This window comes from Pelodiscus sinensis, chromosome 6, assembly GCF_049634645.1.
Source record: "Pelodiscus sinensis isolate JC-2024 chromosome 6, ASM4963464v1, whole genome shotgun sequence".
NCBI classification, from domain to species: Eukaryota; Metazoa; Chordata; order Testudines; family Trionychidae; genus Pelodiscus; species Pelodiscus sinensis.
The window spans coordinates 34,392,155-34,417,488 of NC_134716.1; the positions used below are offsets into that span (position 1 = coordinate 34,392,155).

The 25,334-nt window shown below is 41.3% G+C and overlaps 1 protein-coding gene and 1 long non-coding RNA gene across 2 annotated transcripts in view; both read left to right on the forward strand.

Moving 5' to 3' along the window:
- The first annotated feature begins 1,607 nt into the window (after positions 1 to 1,607).
- LOC102452968 (cytochrome P450 1A5-like) lies at positions 1,608 to 18,576 on the forward strand. The gene is given in 9 exon segments (XM_075931715.1): positions 1,608 to 1,713; positions 9,341 to 10,014; positions 11,184 to 11,361; positions 13,903 to 14,030; positions 14,224 to 14,251; positions 14,254 to 14,302; positions 14,388 to 14,508; positions 15,697 to 15,783; positions 17,174 to 18,576. Coding segments are annotated over 8 exon segments (1,530 nt in total). The 5' UTR covers positions 1,608 to 1,713; positions 9,341 to 9,358; the 3' UTR covers positions 17,457 to 18,576.
- Positions 18,577 to 18,680: 104 nt separating this feature from the next.
- The window catches only part of LOC142829843 (uncharacterized), a 72,341-nt gene continuing 65,687 nt past the window's right edge, over positions 18,681 to 25,334 (forward strand). The window contains exon 1 of the long non-coding RNA XR_012904686.1: positions 18,681 to 18,879. This is a non-coding gene — a long non-coding RNA (uncharacterized LOC142829843). The remainder of the gene's footprint in view (positions 18,880 to 25,334) is intronic.

Below are 25,334 nucleotides of genomic sequence, written 5' to 3' on the forward strand. Positions count from 1 at the left end.
TGGAAGGACTTCAAGTTTCTTCATCAGCACAATGTATCTATGGCTATGTCCAAGTAAATGACATCTAGAGCTAAGGAATTATTTCAGTTTTTCACATGGTAATGGGAAAGCAGCAAAGTGGGTAGATTTCATTTGAGTGTTGAACAGCACAGCATAAAAGAGGAGATTAATTTGGCATACTGTGAAGTTTAAAAAAAAAACAAACCCATCTGGCTACATAGGTGTAGACTAGGAATGCCTTTATTGACATAAATTAATTTATACTAATGCAGAACATGCAGAAAAGGAGAATCGGTGCTAACATATTCATTCCTTTTATCCCTTGTATCAGATGGAAGAGAGTCTAGTCAAAGGTAGAGAAGGGAAATAAGTTGATTGTGCTAATGACTCCTATATAAGTAATATACAACTAAAGGTTGAAAGGCTATACAACTGATGCTCTGTATTAATCTCAGAAAATGATTATAAATACTAGTCAGGCAGTAACTACCTGATTACTAATACAGGTCCTGAACCTGCAAATACTTAATAATACACTTAACTTTACTCGTGAGTTCAATGGAATTACTCATGGCTAATAAAATTTACCATAAGTGTGTATGCAGGATCAGGGCCATAATTAAGTGTGGAGATTTGTGCTAAAAGAACCAACATTTTAGGCTTGTCCTACATAACATACATGATGTCCATTCTGATTGGACAAAATGACTGGCCTGAAATTTGTTTAAATTATAGCCTTGTGTTAACAGCTATTATTAATAGCGCAGTCAAAGGCAGTGGAATAATAAACAATATTCAATATGTATTACATTGACATGAAGTACTGAAATAGCTTGTGATCTAATATCAACTAATTAAATTCAATTCAAATTAACAACATTTTAGGTAAAGCAGCCTATTTCATACCAATAAAAGTATTATCCAGAGAGAGCAATACAGATATCATTTTATAGTTCTAGACATAGATATATAGTTACAGAGATATTTATAATTTTGAATTGACTTAGAGATACTTGTAAACAGTTTAAACAGACAGACCACTTCCTCTTTAAAAGGGATAGATCAAATACCCAGACCTGTCCCATCATCAGAGTAGATGAAGGTCCTATACAAAAGTCTCCTAGCTTTAATTAAATAAATTAAAGATTCTGCAAATGTAGCTTTTCTTATTGCCCATAAATGAATGTCTGAGAAATCCATGATGAGTATGAAAGAGTTGGGAAATGCAGATGAGCGCAGAGAACTGGGGGAAGGAAGAACATGAGGGAGCACAGGAATCTGGAGAGAGAAGCTGTTATGGTGAGAAATACAGAGAAGATATTGAGTGCACAGAGTTGGAGTGCAAAGAATTTGGGGAAAAGTAAGTGTGTGAAGAGAGATAGGACTAGTGTTTTAAAGCCAGGGGTCCCAATTTCAATTTACCTTAGGGCTAGTGCTAGTCCTCAAATCCTCCTAGTCAGCCCACAGCTTCCCCCTCCCCAACTAGCTAGCTCCCTGCTTCCATCCCCCTGCTGAACACAGCTTCTTCCCCAGTGTCTGGGCAGCAGAACTCAGGAGTGGGAGCCAGTGCTGGGAGGGACAGAAGAGGTTGTGTTCCTGCACTGAAGGGAGAGAGCAGCCCAGGCACAGCGAGGGTCCGAGGAGAGCAGTTCCTGGAGAGAGAGGGGTGCTAAGAGGCTGCTGCATTGTAATCTCAGTTGTGCTCCAGGACAGGTGAGATTGTGGGATTTTCCTGGGAAAACAGAGTTAGATTTAAAAGCAACCATGATGGAGGGTTTCTAGCTCCAGATTCCTAGCCCCGGGGCTGGGTTGTTTTCACTTTCAGCTGAGCATAGCCTTTCAACTCTCCCTGCGCAGGGGAGGGATCTGAACCCCTCTGATGCATGTTGACAGCTTTATTTTGTGTTGTTAATGAATGAATTGAAAAAATGGACATCAGTTGCTGGAGAGAGACAGCCTCCCAGGGGCTGAGAGTTATGTGGTCCCATGGTGCTCAGGCTCTAGGAATACTGCTGGGCAGGGGGTGTTTATCTCCACGCTACTCCCGCTCCAAGTGCTCCTGCAGCCAATGGGAGCTGTTGGGGTGGTTCCTCTGGGCAGTAATGAGCAGAGACCCTCTGGTCTCCCTGCCCAGGATGCTGCCAGAGGAAGGTGCCCCAGATAAGCATTGCACATCTGCAGGGCCAGCCCACAACATTTTGGCACCTGAGGTGGGGATCTCAACTGATGCCCCCATACCCCCTCTCTTGGGCCAAAACTTTGAAAGGTCTCAATTCTGCCTTCTTCCTGTTCTACTTCTCTCATGGCACTCCACCATCTCTGTGCATCTAGAGCAGAGAGAATACATATGCACCAGCAGAAGACACAATTTTCTACACTCTGGGTCCTAGTGGTTCCCCCTACAGTCTGGCACCTGAAGCGGCCGCCTCAGTTCGCCTCATGGTAAGGCCCGCCCTGACCGCCTGCCTTCTCTCTCCCCCCACTTTCTCTTTCCTCCCCACCTTCTCTTCCCTCCTGCACCTAAACTTCATCCTAGAACCTGCATTCTTCATCCTTCCCTACACCCCCATCCTCTGACCTAGTCCAGAAGCTGGACCCCAACCCTCTCCCGTATCCAAACTCCATGCCAGAGCCTATACCCTCATCCCTCCTGCATCCAACCCTCCCCTCAGAACCTGCACTCTGCACCCAAATTCTGTCCCAGAGCCTTAGTCAGGTTGGGAAAGGGCTTGGACCTGTTCTGGGCACCACCAAGATTTCTATAAAACTTGCCCCTCTCTTACACAACCTTGTGCCCCATGATAGATTAAGTTTAAAGTCGATTTTAAAGCAAACTTGAAAACATCTCCTTCTTCCAAGAAAGTATTTTGCACTGTCTGAATGAAACATTTTAAATCTCATATATATTGTTTTTAAAAATCTCATAGATTGAAATTCACAGACCAGAATAGATCACCTTAAACTTTACACACATGTCCACATAAATAAGCAGCAAACCTATTCTCTTCTGACCAGCCAGCAAACATAGTGTGTGAAGTGTGCCAGGACTTACTCAAGGCATTGCAAAACAAGGGAAGGCTTCCAGAAATTAAGTACACAGCAAGGGTGTGTCTAGACTACATGCCTCCTTCGACGGAGGCATGTAGATTAGCCAGATCGGAAGAGGGAAATGAAGCCGCGATTAAAATAATCGCGGCTTCATTTAAATTTAAATGGCTGCCCCGATCTGCCGATCAGCTGTTTGTCGGCAGATCGGGGGAGTCTGGACGCGATGCCCCGACAAAGAAGCCTTTCTTCATCGACACAGGTAAGCCTGGTTTCACGAGGCTTACCTGTGTCGATGAAGAAAGGCTTCTTTGTCGGGGCATCGCGTCCAGACTCCCCCGATCTGACGACAAACAGCTGATCGGCAGATCGGGGCAGCCATTTAAATTTAAATGAAGCCGCGATTATTTTAATCGCGGCTTCATTTCCCTCTTCCGATCTGGCTAATCTACATGCCTCCGTCGAAGGAGGCATGTAGTCTAGACACACCCCAAGGGAACCATTTGGGGGTAGGCAGAGAGGGAGTAGCTGGGAGCAACACTGCTTGCTCACTTAATCATCTCTTCCCCTTCCCTTGCTTTCACTCCCCAAGAAGGAGTATTGTGGTTCACTCATTCTTTCCCCCTCCCTTCCCTGAGCTTGATAGTCTTTGCACAGCCAATAGGAATGCAGAAGTGTTTCTGGCAGAGGTAATAACAGGGCTGGGTGCTTCTGCCGCACTTTTCAAATTCATTTTCCTGAAACAAACCGGATGGGGGGAAGGGAAGGGAGCTCCGGGCTTAGGACAGAAGATGCTTGCTGCAGATTTTATCAAGATCTGCCATTGACCTGGGAAGAAGTAGGTTGTGCCCATGAAAGCTCATGATACCATCTACATGTTTTGTTAGCCTTTAAAGTACTACCAGACCATTTGTTGTTTTCAGGGCTGGCCCAAGTCATTTTGGCGCCCAGGGCCTGGGCGTGCAGCACTGCCCCCGGGCACACCGTGCATGCACGAGCCCGCCTGTGGGGTGCAGGCCCACCCCCGGGGAGCATGGCACAAATCTGGCCATGACCACTGGCGCGCAGCCTGGGACCCGCCACCGGGGCGCACGGCACATGCGCTGCCCAGCCTGGCCTGGCCACCGCTGCTGGCACACGCACCGGGCCATGCAGGGCTCCGTGGCCATGGGGGGTCGGGTGCTGCTGGCCGGCGCCGCGGGGCCGGCACTGCAGGAGCCGGGCACGCGACACCTGATGGCAGCTATAAGGGACGCCGCGCACCACTTACAGCTGCCATCAGGTGCCCCCCATCGGTTGGCGCCCCGGGCAGCTGCCCGGCTCACCCACCCCTCAGTCCGGCCCTGGTTGTTTTTTAAGTTTATCCTGTACAGACTAACTCGGCTACCCCCTGAAGCTTCTGTTACAACAAAGGCAGGAGTAAGTGCTTTATGACACAAGTATACACAAGGCTCCTCAAGTGTAGAAGGGGGCTGAGATCTTTCCCTGCTGTCACCAAATAAAGGTGAGCTGACTCCACAATAAATAGTGTTTAAATTAGACTTAAAACTGCCCCATTTTTTCCAATTCTCTATTTTTTGAGGGGGTGGGGAAATGGCAGTACCTCAGTGTAGTCATTTAGTCCCACTTATCTGTGAGAATCTTTCCTTCGCCTACAATGGATTAGGCATCAGGTTACCAGATAGAGCCATAGAGGCAGTTACCCACAAAGGCTGATTCCTCTGTGCCCTTGATCTTACCAAATCTCCCCTCCCAGGCTGTGTCCAGATTCAGGGGTTTTTTCGGGAAAAGTAGCCTTTTTCCAAAAAAACTTCCCCTGCGCCCAGACTCAAGCCGCGTTCTTTCGAAATTAAATCAAAAGAACGCGGCTTTTCTTTCGATGGCGGTAAACCTCATTGCACGAGGAAAAACGCCTTCTTTCGAAAGTTCCTCTTTCGAAAGAAGGCGTTCTTCAATGTAAATAGGGCTTCTTCAAAAGAGAGCATCCAGACTCACTGGATGCTTTCTTTCGAAAAAGCAAGCCGCTTTTTCGAAAGTTCAACGTGCAGTCTAGACGCTCTCTTTCGAAAGAGGCTTGCAGTCTAGACATAGACCCAGGGTTGCACTTTTCCCTAGAACTTATTTTGAGGTGTTGCTGCTCCTTTTTGTGTGCAAAATGATACAAGCAACTGCTGCCCTTAAACAGCCATATTACAGCTATGTTCTGATGCATCTCCTCTTCCAACTGCATGCTAATGGTTTCTGACCATGTGGTTTTTTGTGTGATTTATTTGAGTTGGTTCCATATGAGTTGGGCAAGCACAAATAAAGTGACAGGAAGATTATAGATAATGAGCTGCTAAGAGACACCTAAAAGCATAAAAAACTATCATGATTTTAAAGTAGGTTGTCAAAAACTCCCAATGCTTAACCACATTGTCATTCAAGTATGTAAGACCGAAAGCAGACTCATAACTGCAAACTTGAACCAAACCAGATAACAAGGTCTCTAACCAAACCAGATAACAGGATAATCATTGTTAAGCTCTTGGTGTTAAATAAGTCTTCAGATAATGAAATTAAGTGCATGAAACTCCATGTCTTCGCCTTTGAAGTCACTGGGCTTCACTTACATCAAACTGATATGAACCACAAATGAAAAGATGGTTGAAACTGAACCTTTGCCATACATTAGATCAAACTTCATTGCACCATGACCCCATGAGGGAGGAGACCAAAACCTAAGCCCACTCAAGGCTCCTTCATGCTGGGCAAGGGGGACAAATCCAAAGGCTTCAGCACCACGTGGAGGGGCCTGTAGCCTGAGCCACACTACCCAGTGCTGAAGCCTTTGAACTCTGGCCTCTGGCAATGGGGCTTGGGTTTCAGCCCTGGACCTCATCAAGTTTTGCACCATCTCTGGTGATCCCATTAAAACCATCCACAAACCTGACCCACAATTTGAGAACTGCTGCATTAAAGCCACTGCTGGCAAAGGTCACCTGTTAAAAAGACACTGGAATTCCAGAGACACTGGAAAAACTAACACTGCCTTTAATTCACAGACCCATTCTTAGTCTTCTCAATTAGTACAGCTAAATGTCTTATTTAACATACCAAGTTGTGTACTCAGATCCATATGATAAGGTCAAACCTCTTGTTTTTAAATTTATTGCTGTGATTTTTAACTAAACTGTAGTATTCCAGACATCCAAATATATTAACTCTTACTTTACCATTTTTCAGCTATTTCTATGAAATCAAGCAATTTTTTTCTATGGATTTCACCAAAGTTGGAGGTAGCTCAATCTGTTTTGAATATCTGCATTCACCAGCTTTAGGAATTTTGGTGCATAACATAGAAAATTATCATATAAAATGTTTTATGTCTGTCTAAATCACCATGTTTTTTTTTCTTCACAATTTCATTTTTATTTAAAATAGCAATAAATAAGGCAAATATCATCTAAGGGTTCTGCGTGCTTATCTTCTAGGCAAACTTTGTGCTGCAAATGAATTACTACATCTTCATCAGATAAGATGCCAAGTGAATACTTTAGCATGTGTTACTTTAGGATCAGTCCTAGTGAGCAGCTAGTAGTTGTGGGACAGATTTTGGCTTCTCCTTATGTGCAGGATGGGATATGCCACAAAAAAATTCCCTTCCTCTTGCATCCCTGCTCAAGGGCCAGCCACACTCTGGCTGGAGAAGCACAGCCACTGCCTATGGCTCACACTACTTTTCTTGAAGAGTCAGGATGAATAGAATGATGTCACTTTGCCCCTCCTCTGGATGGGAACTTATGCTGTGTTCTGTCTAATAAGGCAGATCGTCTACTACAATATACCGTGATCTAGACTCTTAAGAGCAATCCTGGCTGAGCTATGCAGAACTCTTCCTGGAATTGTCACTGCCATCTGAACATACCTTCTGTCCCTATTCTCTGCTACTGAGCTATTGCTTTAAAACATTTGATTTGTCCTTTTCATATGTGTTCATTTTTTTAAATTGTATCTTTTGGTATATATGGCTGTGACAATTTTCTTCCACTATTTGATCTGAGGAAGTGGGTCTGGCCCACGAAAGCTCATCACCTAATAAACCATCTTGTTAGTCTTTAAAGTGCTACACAGTCCTGTTTTTTGTTTTAAGAATAGTAAGTGAGCCACATGAGTGGTCCTCCTTCATCTCAGCGGTCCGCATGACTAATGATGGGCAACCTAAAGCCTGGGACCCAGTGGGATTCCACCTGCGGCTCATGGACCTCCTGTCTTCTCCCTCCCCTCTGTGTCTCTCATGTACTGGGGCACTAGAGCCCCACACTTCCTGCTCCTTCCCCACCCTCCCAGCACTTTTGGAGCACCTTGCTTTCTACCAAAGCTCGAACAGTCACAAACAGCTGATTTATGGCATTTAAGCTCTAGGAGGGAGAGGGAGGAGCCAGATGGAGTATGAATCAGCAGATTTGTGGTGCTCCAGAAGTGCTGGGAGGGAGGCAGAGAAGGAGGAAGTGTGGGGCTCTAATGTCCCAGCATGCAAGAGGCACATGGGGGGATAAAGAGGAGTTGCACACCACCACTTTAAAGCAAGGACCCTGAACTGGGGCTTGTGATCACAGATGATGACCAGCTACCTCTCCTACATTGCTAAATGGAAGCAGGGGAGAGATACTTGAGATCCCAGCTAAACAGGGAGAGGAATCATGGTATGAAGAGTGGGTTCATATTATGGAAAACACCGTGACTCTGTCTCAGAGCAACAATCCAGCCCCCATATATTTTTTGTTTCAAATTCGATACATTTGCATTCGAATTTACCTCAGACTTTGTGTGGATTGGGAGTAGGGTTGCCAGATGGTTTAACCAAAAATACCAAACACTTCCCCTCTCCCCCCAAAAAAAACTGTTGAGAAAAAAAAGGGGGAGACCAAAGTTGTTGAACAACAGCCAAAAAAAGGACCTCGACAGTTATTAAGCAAAACCCCCCCAAAACAACAACAACAAAAAACAAACAAGAAAACCCCCCCAGCATGGCCCCTTTAAGACCTTTTTTGCTGGTGGCCTTCTTGTTTTCTTACTCTCTGCCGGAAGAGAGCTCCCCTGTGGAACCAGGTAAGCAGGAGGTGGGGGAGAAAGGAGGGGAGCACCTTGGGAGGGTTGGGGGGGTCCAGGAAGGGCCCAGGGGCTGGGCCCAGGCCTCGTTGTTGAGTGTGTCGTAGGGTTGCCAGGTGTCTGGTATTTTCACCTCCTGGCAGGGAAAAAAATCAGAAAATACTGGACATTTTAGGTGTCCAATATTTTCTGATTTTTTTTACTGGACAGGAGACAAAAATACCAGACGGTCTGGGTCAATACTGGACACCTGGCAGCCCTAGTTGGGAATAGGAGAAGGAGAAGTTGGGGCTATTTAATGTACCTCATATTAACTGTTAAATATTCATGTGTGTGTCAGGGCCTGACTGGGACATTTAACACATTACACTTTCACTTTACTCTCAAATTCTGTTGTCTCCAAGTTGCAAAAATAAAATAAAATAAAAATAAAGTACCTGATTTTACTTCCCTGTAAATTAGATATTGAGATGCAATTAAAGAAGTCTATTAAATGTAAGAAAAAGTTGGTGTGAAGTGTTTCATTTTATATTGCTACTAGCAGGTGAGGCCCATTGTTGACCTGGAAAAGTCATTTTCCGTAGATTACACTTATAGGAAAGTTCAAGAAATTACATGTAACAGAATTTTTTCATTAATGTGCCTGCAAAAGGGAAGTTAAAATTTGTAGGATTTAAACTTAAAACATTATTCATTTTGTTGACTAATTACAGTACCATACATAGTAAATTTGAATCAGAAACCTGTAAAACTTCCATTACTCTTTCCATAACTAATTTGAATTATTTTGTGATTTGTAACAGTAAAAGTGTTCTTTGCACTAAAATGACAGTTGAATAGGTGACCTGATTTTAATTTTGTTAGCAAATATTTTTTTGAACTCTCATCATACCAGTCATGACTTTTTTCTGATGAAAAACAAAAGTAACTATTAAAACCTTTCACCAGGCATATTCTGGCATAAAAAGTAGTACATTCAGCTAATTTAAGTGACACCTTTGGTTTGTATAGGTGATCCCAAAGTATGACTTTATTTTGCACAAACAAATCCACAAACAAACAAACCCTTCCAAATATATATTGCTATATTTCCCATCTCTATTCAAGTCTACATTTATTTTAAGTATGTAGGGTTTTTGTTGTTTTTGTTTTTTGTTATTCAGTGAATACTAGTAAACAAAACTTTCATTGTTTTCTCTTTTAGGTGCTTTCACTTTTGGCAATGCTGTTTGAAGCAAAGATGTCCTTTTCAGAGGTGATGGCCACCCTTGTTATTATGGCGTTTGTTTTAATTTCTATAAGCATAATAGGTAATAAGACCAAAAGGCACATCTTCCCACCAGGTCCATGGTCACTACCAATTGTGGGGAACCTGCTTCAGCTTGGAGAATATCCTCACCTTTCATTTATCCAAATGAGGAAAAAATATGGGGACGTGTCTCTCTTAAAGCTAGGTATAGTACCTGTTGTTGTAGTGAATGGTCTAGAGATGGTGAATCAAGTGTTACTAAGAGATGAAGAGAGTTTTGCTGGCAGGCCCAAGATGCATACCTTTTCTTTCTTTGCTGATGGAAAAAGTCTAACATTTTCTGTAGAATATGGGGAGAGCTGGAAACTCCACAAGAAAATTGCCAGTAAAGCTTTAAGATCCTTTTCAAAGTCAGAAGCCAAGGTATCTACTTGCTCTTGACTTCTAGAAGAGCATGTTTGTGCAGAAGCTTCAGCGCTGGTGAAAAGGTTCTTGGAGCTTTCTTCAGCGAAAGGTGCCTTTGAGCCCACTAGTATTACCACCTGCATTGTTGCAAATGTCGTCTGTGCCCTGTGCTTTGGCAAAAGGTATGAATATAATGATGAAGAGTTTCTTAGTGTAAGGGGACTGTTAGACCCTTACTAAAACTCTGTGGGAGTTTTTGGTTCGCCAGCTCTCAGTGTCAAAAGGGGAAGGGTCCATGAGACTGACAGACCCCAGAGACAATGGAAAGCAGTCAACACTCCAGTTCAGCCTGACTGACAGGTTGGACAGGCCAGTGAGGAAAGTGAGAGGCCAGGCCCCGTCCTTCCTGTGAGCTGGGATTGTTCTGGGTCTCTCTGAGCAAGGAGAGAGCTGAGAGACAGCTAAGAGGAGCAAGCTGTGTGGACATGAAGTCCTGCAGCAACAGAGCCAGGCACAGAGAGCCCAAGGAGTGCAAGCTGTGCTGAGGGGCAGTTTTGCAGCAACAGAGCCAGGCACACACACCTCAAGGAGCGCAGACCCTGTCAGAGACTGGCAGTCAGAGACCGGCAGTGCTCAGAGAGCCAAAAGGGACAGAGAAGCAATGCAAGGAGCTGGAGACTGGCAAAGCAGCACAGCCTGCAGCTGGGTGTGGTGAGCAGCTGGGACCTGCAAAGTGTGGGGAGAGGCTCTGGGCAGGGAGATATCACCAGCTAAGAGGCCCAGCAGGCCAGACTGGGAGAGGGGTCTGGCCACTTAGAGCTTGAGGCTGTGTGGTCACTGCCAGAGCAAGCGTGTCCAGCCTGCAGCCCCCCTGCAGCACATCCAGGGCCTCTAAGGGGCCTCTAAGGAAGAGACTGTGGACTGTCCTTACACTCTGCAGACTGCTGTTTTGATGTCCCTGTGCTACAGAGCAGGGCTGTTTGTTCTCATTTAACCATTCTCATTTTTTCTTATTCTTTTCTCTTTAATCAGTTGATGTTTAATAAATTGTATTTGCTTTGAACCTTATGAAATGATCACTGGGCCAAGAAAGCATGCAGTGTGAAGAGAGCACCTCGGAGTGGGGACACCCTAACTCCTGCCCCTAGTGACTACAAGGTCGGGGATTAAGCCCCAGGAAACCTGGGCCCAGCCTTGTTGGGGTTTCGAGGACTCTGCTACTCAGGAGAGTGGAGGGGGAGCCCTCAGGATCAGGGAGGCCATGGGGTAAAGGAAGTGGGAGCGGGGACTCAGATCCTTTCGCTGGTCCATTTCACCGGGGTGGTATAGAAGCCAGTAAAGTTCCCCACAATAGCGGGACCATCCCCCCTCCCCCCGCCCCCGCTTACATTAGCATGCTTCGGATCAATGCGGATTTTCTAAAAGCCACAAGTATTATCAACCCAGGAGATTTTATGCCCTGGTTTCGTTATCTTCCAATTCCCATTGTCAAGGCTGCCCAGGGATTTTATGAGGTCTTAAATAACTTCATTGCACAACGAGTAGAAGAACATTATACCACATATGATAAGGTGAGGTTTCAAAACTATAGATCGATAACAACAATTTTGTAATTAATATTCTCTACTTGGAAGTGATAGGGGACTTCAACTATCCAGACATACATTGGGAAACTAACACAGCAGGGCACAGATTATCCAATACGTTTTTGGACTGCCTTGGAGACAATTTTTTCTTTTAGAAGGTTGAGAAAGTTACTAGGGGTCAAACTGTTCTAGATTTGATTTTTAACAAATAGAAAAGAACTGATTGAAAATTTGAAAGCGGAAGGCAAATTGGGTGAAAGTGATCATGAAATATTAGAGTTCATGATTCTAAGGAATGGTAGAAAGGAGAACAGACAAATAGAGACAATGGATTTCAGGAAGGCAGATTTTAGTAAACTCAGAAAGATGGTAGGTAAGGTATCATGGGAAGCAACATCAAGAGGAAAAACAACTGAAGACAGTTGGCAGTTTTTCAAAGGGACATTACTAAGGGCTCAAAAGCAAACTATTCCACTGCATAGGAAAGATAGAAAGTATGGCAAGAGAACACCTTGGCTTAACCAGGAGATCTTACATGATATAAAAATCAAAAAGGAGTTGTATAAAAAGTGAAAACTAGGTCAAATTAAAAAAGGATATATATAAGTTGAGGAGCCGGATCTGGCCTCTGAGCCAGTATTTGTCCACCTCCAGTATCAGACGATCTAAAGGAAATAAAATCAGCATGGAAACAAATGTGCTTAGGAACTGGTCTTTCTTAATTTCAGAAGAAAATTTCCACGAGGCCACTTCTACTAACTGATGCGTTAAAAAATAACCCTATAAACCTGGTGTCATATTCTAAAAGAGATATGTTTAAAGGAAATGCCTATCAACATTTACAGGTTTCTTTTTTTAATTTGTTCACAATGAACAGTTTTGGTCCTGAGTAATGTAAGGACCTGATTCTCCTATCACATGCACTGGTTTTACAACACTGGACCCAGCTTCATGACCTTGAGTGGAGAGACACTTCCGATTTGTGTGAGTAAGTGAGAGGAGAACCATGTTCTACACCTCAGACACCAGGAGATTACTTACAGGTTATCATGAGGAAATTTCTTGAGTGTTCAATCAGTTCAATCCCATTTACTTCAATAAGGGATTTGCCTGAGTAAAAGAAGGGGCAAAATCAGAAGTCTGGGTTCCTCCTTCTTCCGTGGCTGTCTGTTGTGATACTCCATTCTTCTTCCCCAGCTCCTCTTATTCCATCTGCAACCTATCAGCACAGCTCCCCTAGTCATCATTTCCAGCTATGAGGGGTTCGACAGATAATTTAATACAGTCCCATTACACATGATAATTTGTCTAGGCAGAATTTGTTTTTTATAATTGTGACAGATTTTTATCCATTAAAATTTTCAGAGATGCATAAAATCATTCATTTTGTTTAAATTTGTATCTATCTGAATTTTCATAATGGTGGGAGATGATTGGGTATGGGTCAGACAATTATTTGATGACAGCAGACATTGAGTTATAAATGAAGTTAAAGCTTTATATCCCTTTAAGCTCTAATACTTTCGGAAGCAACATTTTTCTTACCTTGCCTATATGTATATTTCAATTATTATTAAATGACCTTCAAAAACTAGTTTGGTGAAACTGATGTTTACCAACATCTACTGGTTAAAAATATCTTCTCTTTCCTAGACTAATCATAATACAGCTCCACTGTAATGCAGCCCCACTTCTCGTTGGTTCTCTGAAAGATTGGTGAGGTGATAATGGATAGCTCCCAAAGCTAAAGCACCAGCCCACCCATGTCCCTGCCGGCTCTTTCCTTATCCCTAGACAGGCAAAGGCATGGTCCAGTACTGGAAGACCTTTCATTTGGGTAGATCAATAGTACAGGACTGCAGGATTTTACCTTTTACAATGATGAGTGGCAGAGAGATTTGTCTAAAGGCACAAAGGGCAGTTAGACAACCAAGTTGCATTGGGAAGTCAGGCTACATGTTGCGTAAAGCAAAGTCCATTTAGCCTGGATATCTGAGTCCAATAATCTTCCAAAGTAAATCTACAATATAATATCTATATATTATTAAACAAGCACTCAGATGAATTCAATTATCTGTATTTTTTTTTTCCATTTCAGGAGTAATCAAATGAAACAAGCTTTCCATTTCTGCTAGGAAGAAGTACATATTTTCAGTCAACATTTGATAGAATGCTGCCAGATTCTCATATAAAATTTAACTTAATTGATTGAACGATATTATTCTGGATTTACAGAATTTAAATGAGAGCAGAGTCTGGACTATATTTTTTAGAGCTACTACTGACTATTGCTTAATTTTGTTTTTCAGAAATATACAGAAGTCAGTACTTTTCTAAACTAAATTTCCATGCGTCATGACATAGCTTTAAAAATATTAATTGTACTTGCAAGAATAGTCTTAGCAGGAATTTCCAAGATTCATATATGCTCTGTGAATTTCAGGTTAGAACACTACTTGCTATAGAAAGTTCTGTGAAAGCTTTTTGGATGAAAATAGTATCACAGATTTTGTTTTTGTTTTTTAGAATCATCTCAGAGACATTACTGATGCTCTAATAAGTTTAAGGAATGACAAAAGACTTGGTGGAAAAGCTCCGGTCTTATCTAATGATAAAATAATAAGTACAGTTAATGACATCTTTGGAGCTGGTAGGTATTAAAAAATCCAACCAACTTTTTAAACTCTTGAGAAATTTTAAGTGTAGTTCAACTGGCATGTAAATATTTTATACCAGTGCAACACCTCCAACTTCCTTTATGATTTGTGTGTTTCATCTTATTTGTATGATGGCAGTAACCTGGTGATCCATTTATTTTGCAGGGTCAAAATTGTATTGTTGATACAGTTTCAACATGTTGTTTTGGATTTTCCTATATATTTGATTAAGAACCCAGACATTCAGACAAAAATTCAAGAAGAAATTGGTAAGGTATTTACTTTTTTAAAAAATGAAGCCTTTTGCTGTTTTCATGAACCATGTTAAACATTCCTGGGTTTTTTTCTTGGAAGATGAAAAGATTGGACTCAGATCACCTAGATTTGATGACAGGAAAGATTTGCATTATACAGAAGCTTTCATAAGTGAAGTCTTAAGGCACACTTCATTTATACCACTTACCATTCCTCACCGGTAAGAAGCAAAACGCAAGCTTGTTTCTGTCTAAATAAAATAAGTTGGAGAAATAATTATCATCCTTACTTTCTTCATTTAAGACTGAAATCCCAATTTGTCTATTTTAACTAGACACAGGGTTAAATATTTGAAGGAAATTAAGTATTTGAATACTGTTATAGCAATTTTCAGAGGGGTAGAGATGTGAGTCTGTTTCAGCAAAAACAACCAGGAGTCCGGTGGCACCTTAAAGACTAATACATTTATTTGGGCATAATACATTTATTAATATTTAAATAGCCCACAAAAGCTTATGCCCAAATAAATTTGTTAGTTTTTAAGGTGTTGCAGGCCTCCTGGTTGTTTTTGTTATAACAGTGCCTCCCATCCACTGCTTAAAATGAGCACTTTAGAGCAAATACTCAGCATCAATTCATGGAGTTTCATAGAAGTAAAATAGAACTCTATTTATTTACACCAACTATCTTCATCTTACACCATAGATATTTAGGGGCCCATTCTGATCTCTCTTATACCAGTATAAATCAACTGTGTCTAGACTGGCCAGTTTTTCCGGAAAATCAGCCGCTTTTCCGGAAAAACTTGCCAGCTGTCTACACTGGCTGCTTGAAAATTTCCCCAAAAGCACTGACTTCCTACTGTAAGAAATCAGTGCTTCTTGCGGAAATTCTGTGCTGCTCCCATTCAGGCAAAAGGGCCAGTGTAGACAGCTCAGATTTGTTTTTCACAAAAAAGCCCCGATTGCGAAAATGGCGATCGGGGCTTTTTTGCGGAAAAGTGCCTCTAGATTGGCATGGATGCTTTTCTGCTAAAAGTGCTTTTGCGGAAAAGCGTCCATGCCAATCTAGACGCGCTTTTCTGAAAATGCTTTTAACTGAAAAATTTTCTGTTAAAAACATTTCCGGAAAATCATGCCAGTCTAGACGTAGTCTATCTGAAGTCAGTTGTTGTACACTATGTATATGAGTATGAAAGCATATTAGGCCTTTAGTTTGCAGGAACAGCTACTGTAGATAAAGGAGATCAAATCTGGTGCCTCATGACATTGTCTAGCATTCAGTAATATTAAGTATGATCATCTAACTCATTAGATATAAGCATAGGGATGAAAAAAGTTTTATTATTTTGTTCCCTAAATGTTCAGAGAATTAGCATATGTTGATGTGATACATTTTCCTTTTCTAGTGCAACGAAAGAAACCTTTCTCAGTGGATACCTCATTCCCAAAGACACCTGTATCTTTGTTAATATGTATCAAGTAAATCATGATGAGTAAGTATCTGACAATTTCATTTGTATGTTTCATAATGACATTTGGCACTTTATTAAAATCAGTATTTTTACTATGTTTATAAGAGGATAGATTGTGTTCACTTGGGCATACCACATATAAAATAGTAATGTACAAGGATCGGGAAGTAATCTCATTCTCCTCAAAATAGTTTATGAAGATGATTAGAACAGGGACAGAGCCATTAGGATGATTAGAACCAATCTTCGGGCTACGTAGTACAGTATCCTGTCTCTAACAGGGGTCAACATCAAAGTCTCCCCGGAACCCGCGCAAAATTCACCTGATCAATATATATGTCTGATATGGTGCTGAGATTATTTCCAGACCCATGCTGTAAAACAAAGCCTGATAATTGTGGTAATTTTAGCCTAGATATTGCAATGCCCTATGCTTTTCTCGTAAAGGTAGAGTCAAAATCTTCAGCTGAGTGTGAAGAGTTCTCAGTGCAGCTGAATCGGGGATGAACAGGTGTGTTTAGGCCACTGATACATTCCTCTAATTCTGGGGGTGTCTGCCTAGGCCCTGACACAAGTCAAAACTTCTCTGTTTTATACCTGCTATCCCTGGCCCCAGGGAGTCAGCCCTACAACTGGAGATCACTGGGCTACAGGGACACCCAGGCCACACAAACATGATGCCTCTACCAGTCCAAGGAGTACCCAAATGGACAGTTAAACTAGCTTTAGGACTGGTTTTCACCAGATAAATGAGCAGGAGGTTTGTTATGCTTTGTTCTTTACCCACTGTGGCCCTGAATCTGATCTTGCTAAAACAGAATGTACCTCAATGTAATGCTGTTGTCTTCATTGGACTTTCTCCTTTATGCTGGTCTCAGTGAGAGCAGAGGCAAGCTCCATTTATTAATCATTACCTGAGGGAGGGAACATTTCTCCCAGATTCCCTTCGTGTAGTTTCCTTCCAATTTGCTCTGTCAGTGAATCAGGGATCCCCACATTGTGATCTTTAGGGAATCAGGACAACCTATGTGGAGAACCCATGCCTCTGGACTGATCTGTTATTTACCCACTGCAGTCTCTACTGGGTGCAGGTAGATATAGCATGCAGCCCCACAGCACTGTCCACTGCTGTTCAGGTTCACCCATAAGGAATCTATTCTATACATGGATCAAGGGAAAACAGCCAAGTCATGCATGATGCAACAAAATTCCATTACGTGATCTCTTTACACAAGTCTGTGATTTATTGAAAAAAAAAAACCAATGCAAATTTCATTTAGACTCATTTAGAAACTCAGATGCTCCGGTTGGCATAAGTAAATAGATTTATTTAGAAGTACAGGTTCCGTGTTTCTGTGTCTGTTTTCTGTACATGTAAGGGCATCTAAAAATTCATTTCTTTTTTCCATAGAACATTATGGGAAAATGCTGATTTGTTTAGACCAGAGAGATTTCTGAATGAAAACGGTGAACTCAACAAAGGCCTCGTTGAAAAAGTTTTGGTTTTTGGAATGGGAATAAGAAAGTGTTTGGGAGAGGACGTAGCTTGGAATGAGATTTTTATTATTCTTACCAACATTTTGCAACAGCTAAGGCTTCAGAAATGTCTTGAGGACCAGCTAGATCTGACTCCAAAATATGGATTATCCATGAAACCTAAACCATATCAAATTCAAGTGGCACTGCGCACCTGAACAGTACATACAGAGGAGCTGCACTTTAAAACAAAACTATCACCAGTAAATTAGTGTAGGGAAATCCATTATCCATCATATAAGTTATCCATTTTCAAAGCTATTGCTTTGCATTTTTAATCTAAAGTGTATACAATAATCACAGTATCTTTAATCATCTTCTCTCTGATTATGCTAATGTCAATTAGCGACAGGTTATATTATTAACTCTTTGAATAAGTAACTTTTTTTTTCTAACTGATTATTTTAGTGCACCTCTTCTCACTAATTTCCTAAAATAAAGTTTAAGAATACTTTTCAATTCTGATTAAGAAAGTCAATGGTTATGTTAAGTGAAATCTTCCCCCATATGGAAATATTCCATGTTCCCTCTGACTGATGTTTCTTTTTTATTTCACTGCCTTAAACTTGAAGATTCTTGTAGTTGCATGAAGTGTTTTCCAATGAGGGCACTTCTACGAGGACATTACAGTATATAAAGAATGCATCAGAATCTGTCTTTCCTGTCAAGGTGAAATGGTATTTTCTGCATGATACATTCAGTAACAGTTTGGACATGAAAAGACCAAACTCTGGATCCCAAACCAAAGTCCAAATAAATAGACCTTGCACAAACAGTCTGCATTGTGGTGTAAAATCATCTCCCCAGGAAGTGAAGCACCAGTATAGCATCTCTGCAGCTGTCATTACAGCCCTTGGGCTGTAGTAGCAGCTGCATTCACTGTGCCATCATTTACCATCCCATCTGATTAACCTTGCTCAGTTTCAGGTTTGGTTTCAAAATAACCTTTCTCAAGCAGCCAGGCCTTGCAGCACCACATGAACTTGGTAATATCTCCTTGACAATGAATCCTTCAGGAATATCACATTTTCTGGGGAGGGGATGTGATTTCTGATATATAGGACAAGGAACTCATTCCTTCAAAGCCTGACTCATTTCCATAAATATCCAACTTGCCTTCCAGCCCAGGACAAAATGTGAAGGAAGGGGAGACTCTCTTCTGGTTCTGTCAAGGCTTTCTTCACTCTAGGAGAAAGCAGTGTTGGCAAATAGTCAGGTTCTCAATACAGCATTTCCCCACACAAAAGATGCATTGCCTCAAACATCAGCACTCTCATAAAAGCAATAATAATAATAATAATAATAACAACAACACTTTGATGGTGGGAATTTACAGCTGTCAGAAGAGGTCAGGGAGTGGTGTATAACATTATAGCCTGCAAGGACATAGGGCAGATTTGCCAGGTGCATTTGTTTTGGAGTCTATTAGTATGAATTTCACTTCATAAGCAGGAGGTGGGAAACTGATTCATTCCAGTCTGAAACATAGAGAGGCTGACAATTTCTAATCACTTCAGTAAATGGAAGAGAGCAGTGGAGTGAAACAGTTCATTGGGACCTAGAGTAGCATGAAGAGGCATAGTAAGAAATCTATCCTATGTATTGTATGGTTCCCCCCGAATAATGTTTAATGTATTTGTCTTGTGGCATAGGGGAAATGCTAATAACAAACAAAAACCTGAGGTAGAGAGAAACTAAGTGATACAGGCAATTTGTGGTAAAGTAGTGGTTTGGATTTATATTTCCTAAAGCTGGGGTAAGCCCTTTAATCCTTCTTCCCCTAAGTACAATGTAATTATAGTATATGTGAAAACTAATGTTTTAGTAGCTGCACAAGATCTAATCCAAATTCCAGTGAAGTCTTTGGAAGTCTCGCTACTAACTTTGGAAGGCCTTAGACCAGGGCTGGCATTACCATGAGGTGAACTGAGGCAGCCGCTTCAGGTGCTAGACTGTGGTGGTGGTGGGGTGCCACCAGGACCCAGAGTGTAGAAAATTGTGTCTGCTGCTGGTGCATATGTAGGTAACAGAGCAGTACCATGAGAAGAGTATACCAGGAAGAAGGCAGAATTGAGACATTTCAAAGTTTTGGCCAAAGCGAGGGGGAATAGGGGCATCATTTGAGCACCCCCACCTTCAGTTGCCAAAATGTTGTGGGCTGGCCCTGCCTTAGACTAGGCCCCAAGTCAGAAGGGAAGAGAGATTACTTAAGCTTCCAAGCAAAGCAATTATAGGCACAAGTAGCTACTGGTTCTAAGATGTTAGAGTAGCTATTACTTTTTAAGTTCATGTCTCACAAGTAATCACACTCTTCTGCTGCAGCATGCATCATGGGCTGGGATATGGAAGGCATGGCTAAAGGGTTGTTTGATTTGTTGCCCAAATGTTTGACTTCCTGATATTTGTGTTTTGTATTTTTTTAAATTGTGATAGGTTGGCATAAGTGCTTTAGTAGGAGGTGCCTGGTAAACACGATTGGTACAGTAGCCATTATTTGTTGTAACAGTGTATCCTGTAATCTTAAAGAAAAGGAAGGTGCAATACTTTGGTATCCTATATAGAACCATAGAAGGATGGTGGGGTGAAGGAGTAGCCCTGAGTTGGGATCAAGTCATATCTCCTAGACCAATTTTGCATTGGATTTGGGCTCAACGATAAGTTAGGGAAGTTACCATTTCTTTGAATTTTGAAGTTTGCTCATGATAGTATATTTTATTCTGCTGCACATAATAAAGGTTACGAGATGCTTAATGGATGAGAGAAACACATAGTGTGAGGTGGCACAAGATCTAAAGTCTGCTCTGACTTGTGGCAGTGGACTTGCCTGTTGCAACATTGAGAGAATTGATGGGAAGCCACTTTTGCCCCTTTCTGACCCCCTCCTTCCCCCCCCCAGCAAGTTGTACCAAGTGCTTGTTGCAGTTTGTGTCCTTTATACCATTCTTATATATCCTTTACTTGTTTCTCCTCCATGGATTAGTGAGGATGCCAGGAGCATCCCTATAACAATTCCTACTTGAATGTGTTTGTATGTGGGGGATGGTTATTATCTCTGAAGGACTGGCATGTGCATCACTGAGTGGTGAAAACACAGTAGGGCTCTTTTCAGCTGGAGAGTCTCTCTAGTTATTTATGTCATCACACTTTCGTCTCAGGCTCAATACTTTACTAAATACTATTATTAAGGACACTTACCCTGCTTGCTTCAGGTAACTAACAGAATGACTTGGGGCTTTGCATTCCCTTTCTATGAGTCTTACAGAGATAAAGTGAGCTGATGGCACAAAAGATGATGGTTTTGGAATGGGGCAGAGATGACCTAACAAGGGATGCTTGCTAGGAAACCATTCTTAATTGTATTCCTTAAAATAGGCTTGTAAACACATTCCTAGCAAAGCACGATCTCATTGGCATGTCTCTTTTTTTATAGAAATGTAACTTTTATCTTGGGTTAGCATTTAAATTCTGTGGAGGGGAGGGGAGGTTTAAGAATTTTCAAAACTTTGTACATGCAGTAACAAATCAATGCAAAGCAATCGGTTCCCCTCTATACTGTTCCAGCTAAGAGGTTGCTTCTAGTCTAGAACAAAGAGAATGGCATTAAGGATGAAGCTTTGGCATTTAATTCTGAATGTACAGTACTTGGTTTTGTGGCTACCACCTTCCCTAAAATTATCAAAAATCATGGTTTTTTTTAAATCCTTCTAATTTTTTAATCAGTTAGAGTTCACACTTTCAGAATTTTTTTTTTCCACAGTCATAAAGGTTTGAAACTTCTATTTACATCAAAATGTGAGCTTTCTTTATTTTATTCATTCATATTACTTCAGGAATTGGGCTTTAGGAAAATTGTTCAACATTATAAATCAAGGCAGTGTTTAATATGGTACCTTACATTTAAATTGTTAATATCCGATTTTTTCCTATGGGTTATTGCAAAGTTAACTCTGAAGTTCTTGGCTTTTTAATGGTGGTTGTACTGCTTTCACCTCTTCTTAAAGTTAGTTGTGCTATCATTTTGCTCAGTACAGGGAAAAGAGGTTCTCTCGGTCTATAGTTCAAAAATTGGCATACTTTTCTATGATTTTTTTAATGCGTTTGTTTTCTCTCTTGTATTTGGTACCTTGCAATTTTACATGAAAGCTTTGGCATTTTAATTGCATCAGTTGATTTTTCGGGGGCGAGGGGGGCATACTTAACATTTTCTATTAGAACAATTTTTACCCTTTTAACAAAATTGGTACCATTTTCATTTTTTAACAGGCTTGATTCATTAGAAAAATGCATGCCCAAGGAAAGAATGGTAATGATGGAAGTCTGAAATCTGCTCTTGTCTTGTGTGTTTTGTTAATACTTATACATTATGTTCCTTCCCTTGTTAACATAAGTAGGCCCATAACGATGACTTGGGTCTCACAAAATATAGGGCTGCTTCCTTAGTTGATGGAAAAAGTACATTGCTAACTGCCTTGAATCATAAGTCTGATGAAGATGTTGCCTGTTCTCTGCCCCGCTAGTATGGCTTCTAGAAGCAAAAAAAAAAAAAAAAAAAAAAAAATCCAAAATCATGCCAATGTCATGTCATCTAGTCTTTGGGCCATTCAGTAGGTAGATGAGAATAAGAGTGTCCAGTGTAACATGGGGTATTACAATTGAAAGTTCCTGGCATGAGATCCTATGTTAATAAGAAGGAGCTGTTTTAGGAACACTTGCTGTAAGATGTCTCAAAAAAATTAAAAGGGATCATCTAGGGTAGCTTAGTTGTTACAAGTGCAGTAAAAGAGGAGAAATGGAATTTATCTTCCTATATCTTCCTTAACACAGAGAGCTTTAGTGAGCACTCATGACTTTTATAGTGGGGGAAATTGAAAAACTCTAATAAATGAAATGCAAACACAAATTACAAAGTACTTTGCATACCTTAAGGAAAGGTGACCTCATGAGCTGGGAAAAGTGTATACACGTACATCTTAGAATTTCAGACTTGGCTGAGAGATTGTGACAGCCATGTGTTCCCAATCAAGCAAATGCTGTTTATTAGCCGGAGGAAAGAAAACAATTTTCTACAATGTGTTCCTATCCTACTAATAGTTCTGATGGCCTGCTGAAGTGATGCCTGTATGATAGTGTCTGAGCCTATACTGTAGCTCCATCTGCTGGTTGCTTTTGGAACATCGCTCCCTACATATTGAGGTCTAGTAAGAAATGAATAGCATACTAGCCAAAATCACAGATACCTTATTTCAGGGGGAGTGATTCTGTGTGATCATATGTTGTAGAAGCCTGCAGATGTAAATTAACTGTCATCTATTCATTCCATGTAAAGAGCTAAAGAACAACATCTGTAATCTGCTGTATATTAGAGTTCATGGGTCAGTCAGTCCATCCATGAGTCTAGGGCTACGTCTACACTGGCCCCTTTTCCGAAAGGGGCATGTTAATTTCACAGATCGTAATAGGGAAATCCGCGGGGGATTTAAATATCCCCCGTGGCATTTAAATAAAAATGTCCGCCGCTTTTTTCCGGCTTTTCTAAAGTAGGAATAAGATCCTCCGGAAAAGGGCTTTTTTTCCGGAGGATCGGGGCCAGTGTAGACGCTCTTTTCCGGCTTTTCTAAAAGCCGGAAAAAAGCAGCACACATTTTTATTTAAATGCCGCGGGGGATATTTAAATCCCCCGTGGATTTCCCTATTACGATCTGTGAAATTAACATGCCCCTTTCGGAAAAGGGGCCAGTAAGAGCTAGGACCACCAAATCTGGTATGTAGCATCCTCTTATTATATCTTAAAGCATGGTTAGGGTTTGGTTGTGCCAGGACAATGAGATGTGCATGGAATGTGATTGTTTCTCATCAAACTGAAAGGCAGGACTATGACAGCAAGGACAAGCGGTGAGGAGACCTGTGGCACCTTATAGACTAACCGAAGTGTTGGAGCATAACCTTTCGTGGGCAAAGACCCACTTCATCAGATGTATGTAGTGGAAATTTCCAGAGGCAGGTATAAATATGCAGGCCAGAATCAGGCTAGAGATAACGAGGTGGATCCAATCAGGGAGGATGAGGTCCACTTCTAGTAGCTGATCTGGAGGTGTGAATACTAAGAGAGGAGAAGCTGCTTTTGTAGTTAACTAGCCATTCACAGTCTTGAAGATGAACTGTAGCTCAGCAGTTTCTCTTTGAAGTCTGGTCCTGAAACTTTTTTGCTGCAGGATGGCTACCTTTAGATCTGCAATTGTGTGTCCAGGGAGATTGAAGTGTTCCCCTACAGGCTTTTGTATATTACCATTCCTAATACCTGATTTGTCTCCTTGCCACTTTTGCAGATTCAGACTAACATGGCTACCCCTCTGATACTCGATAGCAAGGACAGTTATACTCCTGAATGATCACAGGGGGTATCAAGCAAGTGCATCTCCAATAGCCCCCACACTGCTGCGGAGCACCTTCTGGCCAAGTTGCATGACCTCCACTGCCCTGGGCCAACCCAGAACAGCAGCTGGGCAACAATTCACAATTTTTTCATTTCATTTCACCTTATTTGGTTGATGAATTATCCACAAGCCACTTGTTCTCTCCTTGAATATATTCAAGAGTCAACATCAGTAATTCTGTAAATACATTAATTCTTGGTTTTCCAGTTCCATGCCTATCACGTAGCCAGTTTCAGCCTTGCTTAGGGCTCAGAAGCCATTACCTTTCCCTCATCTGTGCCTAGGAGTTCTACTCTCTTTATTTCTCCTTCCTTTTTTTCTCTCTATGCTGAAGGTGGCAGCCAGTCACTTTTGACACCACATCATAGCATAGTGAAGACAGCAGTACATAATGCTGAGAAACATGACTGATTGTGACAGAGCTAAGTGCTTTATTATTAAATCAGAAGTGAAACAGACCAAGCTAGTTAGATTTCTTTTTTAATATATAACCCTCCCCTCCTTCCCTAATTTTACAAACACTTCCATATTTTACTTTCTCCAAGTTAAAACTGAGACTTGGTGTTATGAGATCTCTCTATTGATAGCCCCTTTTGACCAAAGTTTTGAGCCAATATTCAAGGTTTTTAGTGTTTCCATTAAGAGGCATAATTGATAATGTAGTTAGAATTTCTTTCCAACCCCGTTTATTTACAAAGAATGCACACAATGTCCTGTTTCACTGGACACAGTAGGAATCAAACAGCAGGAAACAATTTCCTTGCTTAATATTCTAAGCCTCTTTTCTATTATATTATATTCCAGTCCTCTACCCAAAAACCTCTCGTCACTTTATCTCGCTGTCATGCTACAAGTACTTATCTGGTTATCCTTGACTTTCTGGTGCCTTCTGCCTGCTTCTTTGGTGGTTCTGACTGCATCTGTGTTCAAACAAATACAGGTCCACCAAAACCAATACTCAGCTCTCTATGTTTGTATTTAGTTCCAGTGAACATACCTTCCTTATGGCCTGTGGTTTGGGTGGTGGCTACTATTGTTTTAGCTATCTTCTTGAATGAAGTGTGTCTGTTACACCTGTCCGTTTCATTGAGCTTTCACATCAGTATAATTGTGTATTTATAAACAAGGTGCTAGTAGATATTGCTCAAGTATACCTAGTATAAAGTCTCAGAGGAGTAGCTGTGTTGGTTTGTATCTGCAAAAACTATAGAGTTCTGTGGCACCTTAGAGACTAACAGATTTATTAGGGGCGTAAACTAATTCAATACTAAATTGATAATATTGAATTGTAAATGAATTCCTGTTCATCTGTCTCCCTTTGTAATCATGTTTTAAAATTATTTTGTAGAAGGATGGCTACTCAATCCATTACTGAATGTCCAGGGAGGTTAAAGTGTTCCCCTTCAGGTTTATATAAGTTGTCTGATTTGTGTCTATTTATCTATCCTTTGGCATAGAAGACTGTCCAGTTTAGCCAATATACATGGCAGAGGGCCATTGCTGGCATGTTACTGGATGAGCTCTGATGGTGGGGCTTATGTAATTAGTCAGTTTCCCTTCCTTGGGTATTCACATCTCTATACCGAATGCTGTAAATGACCC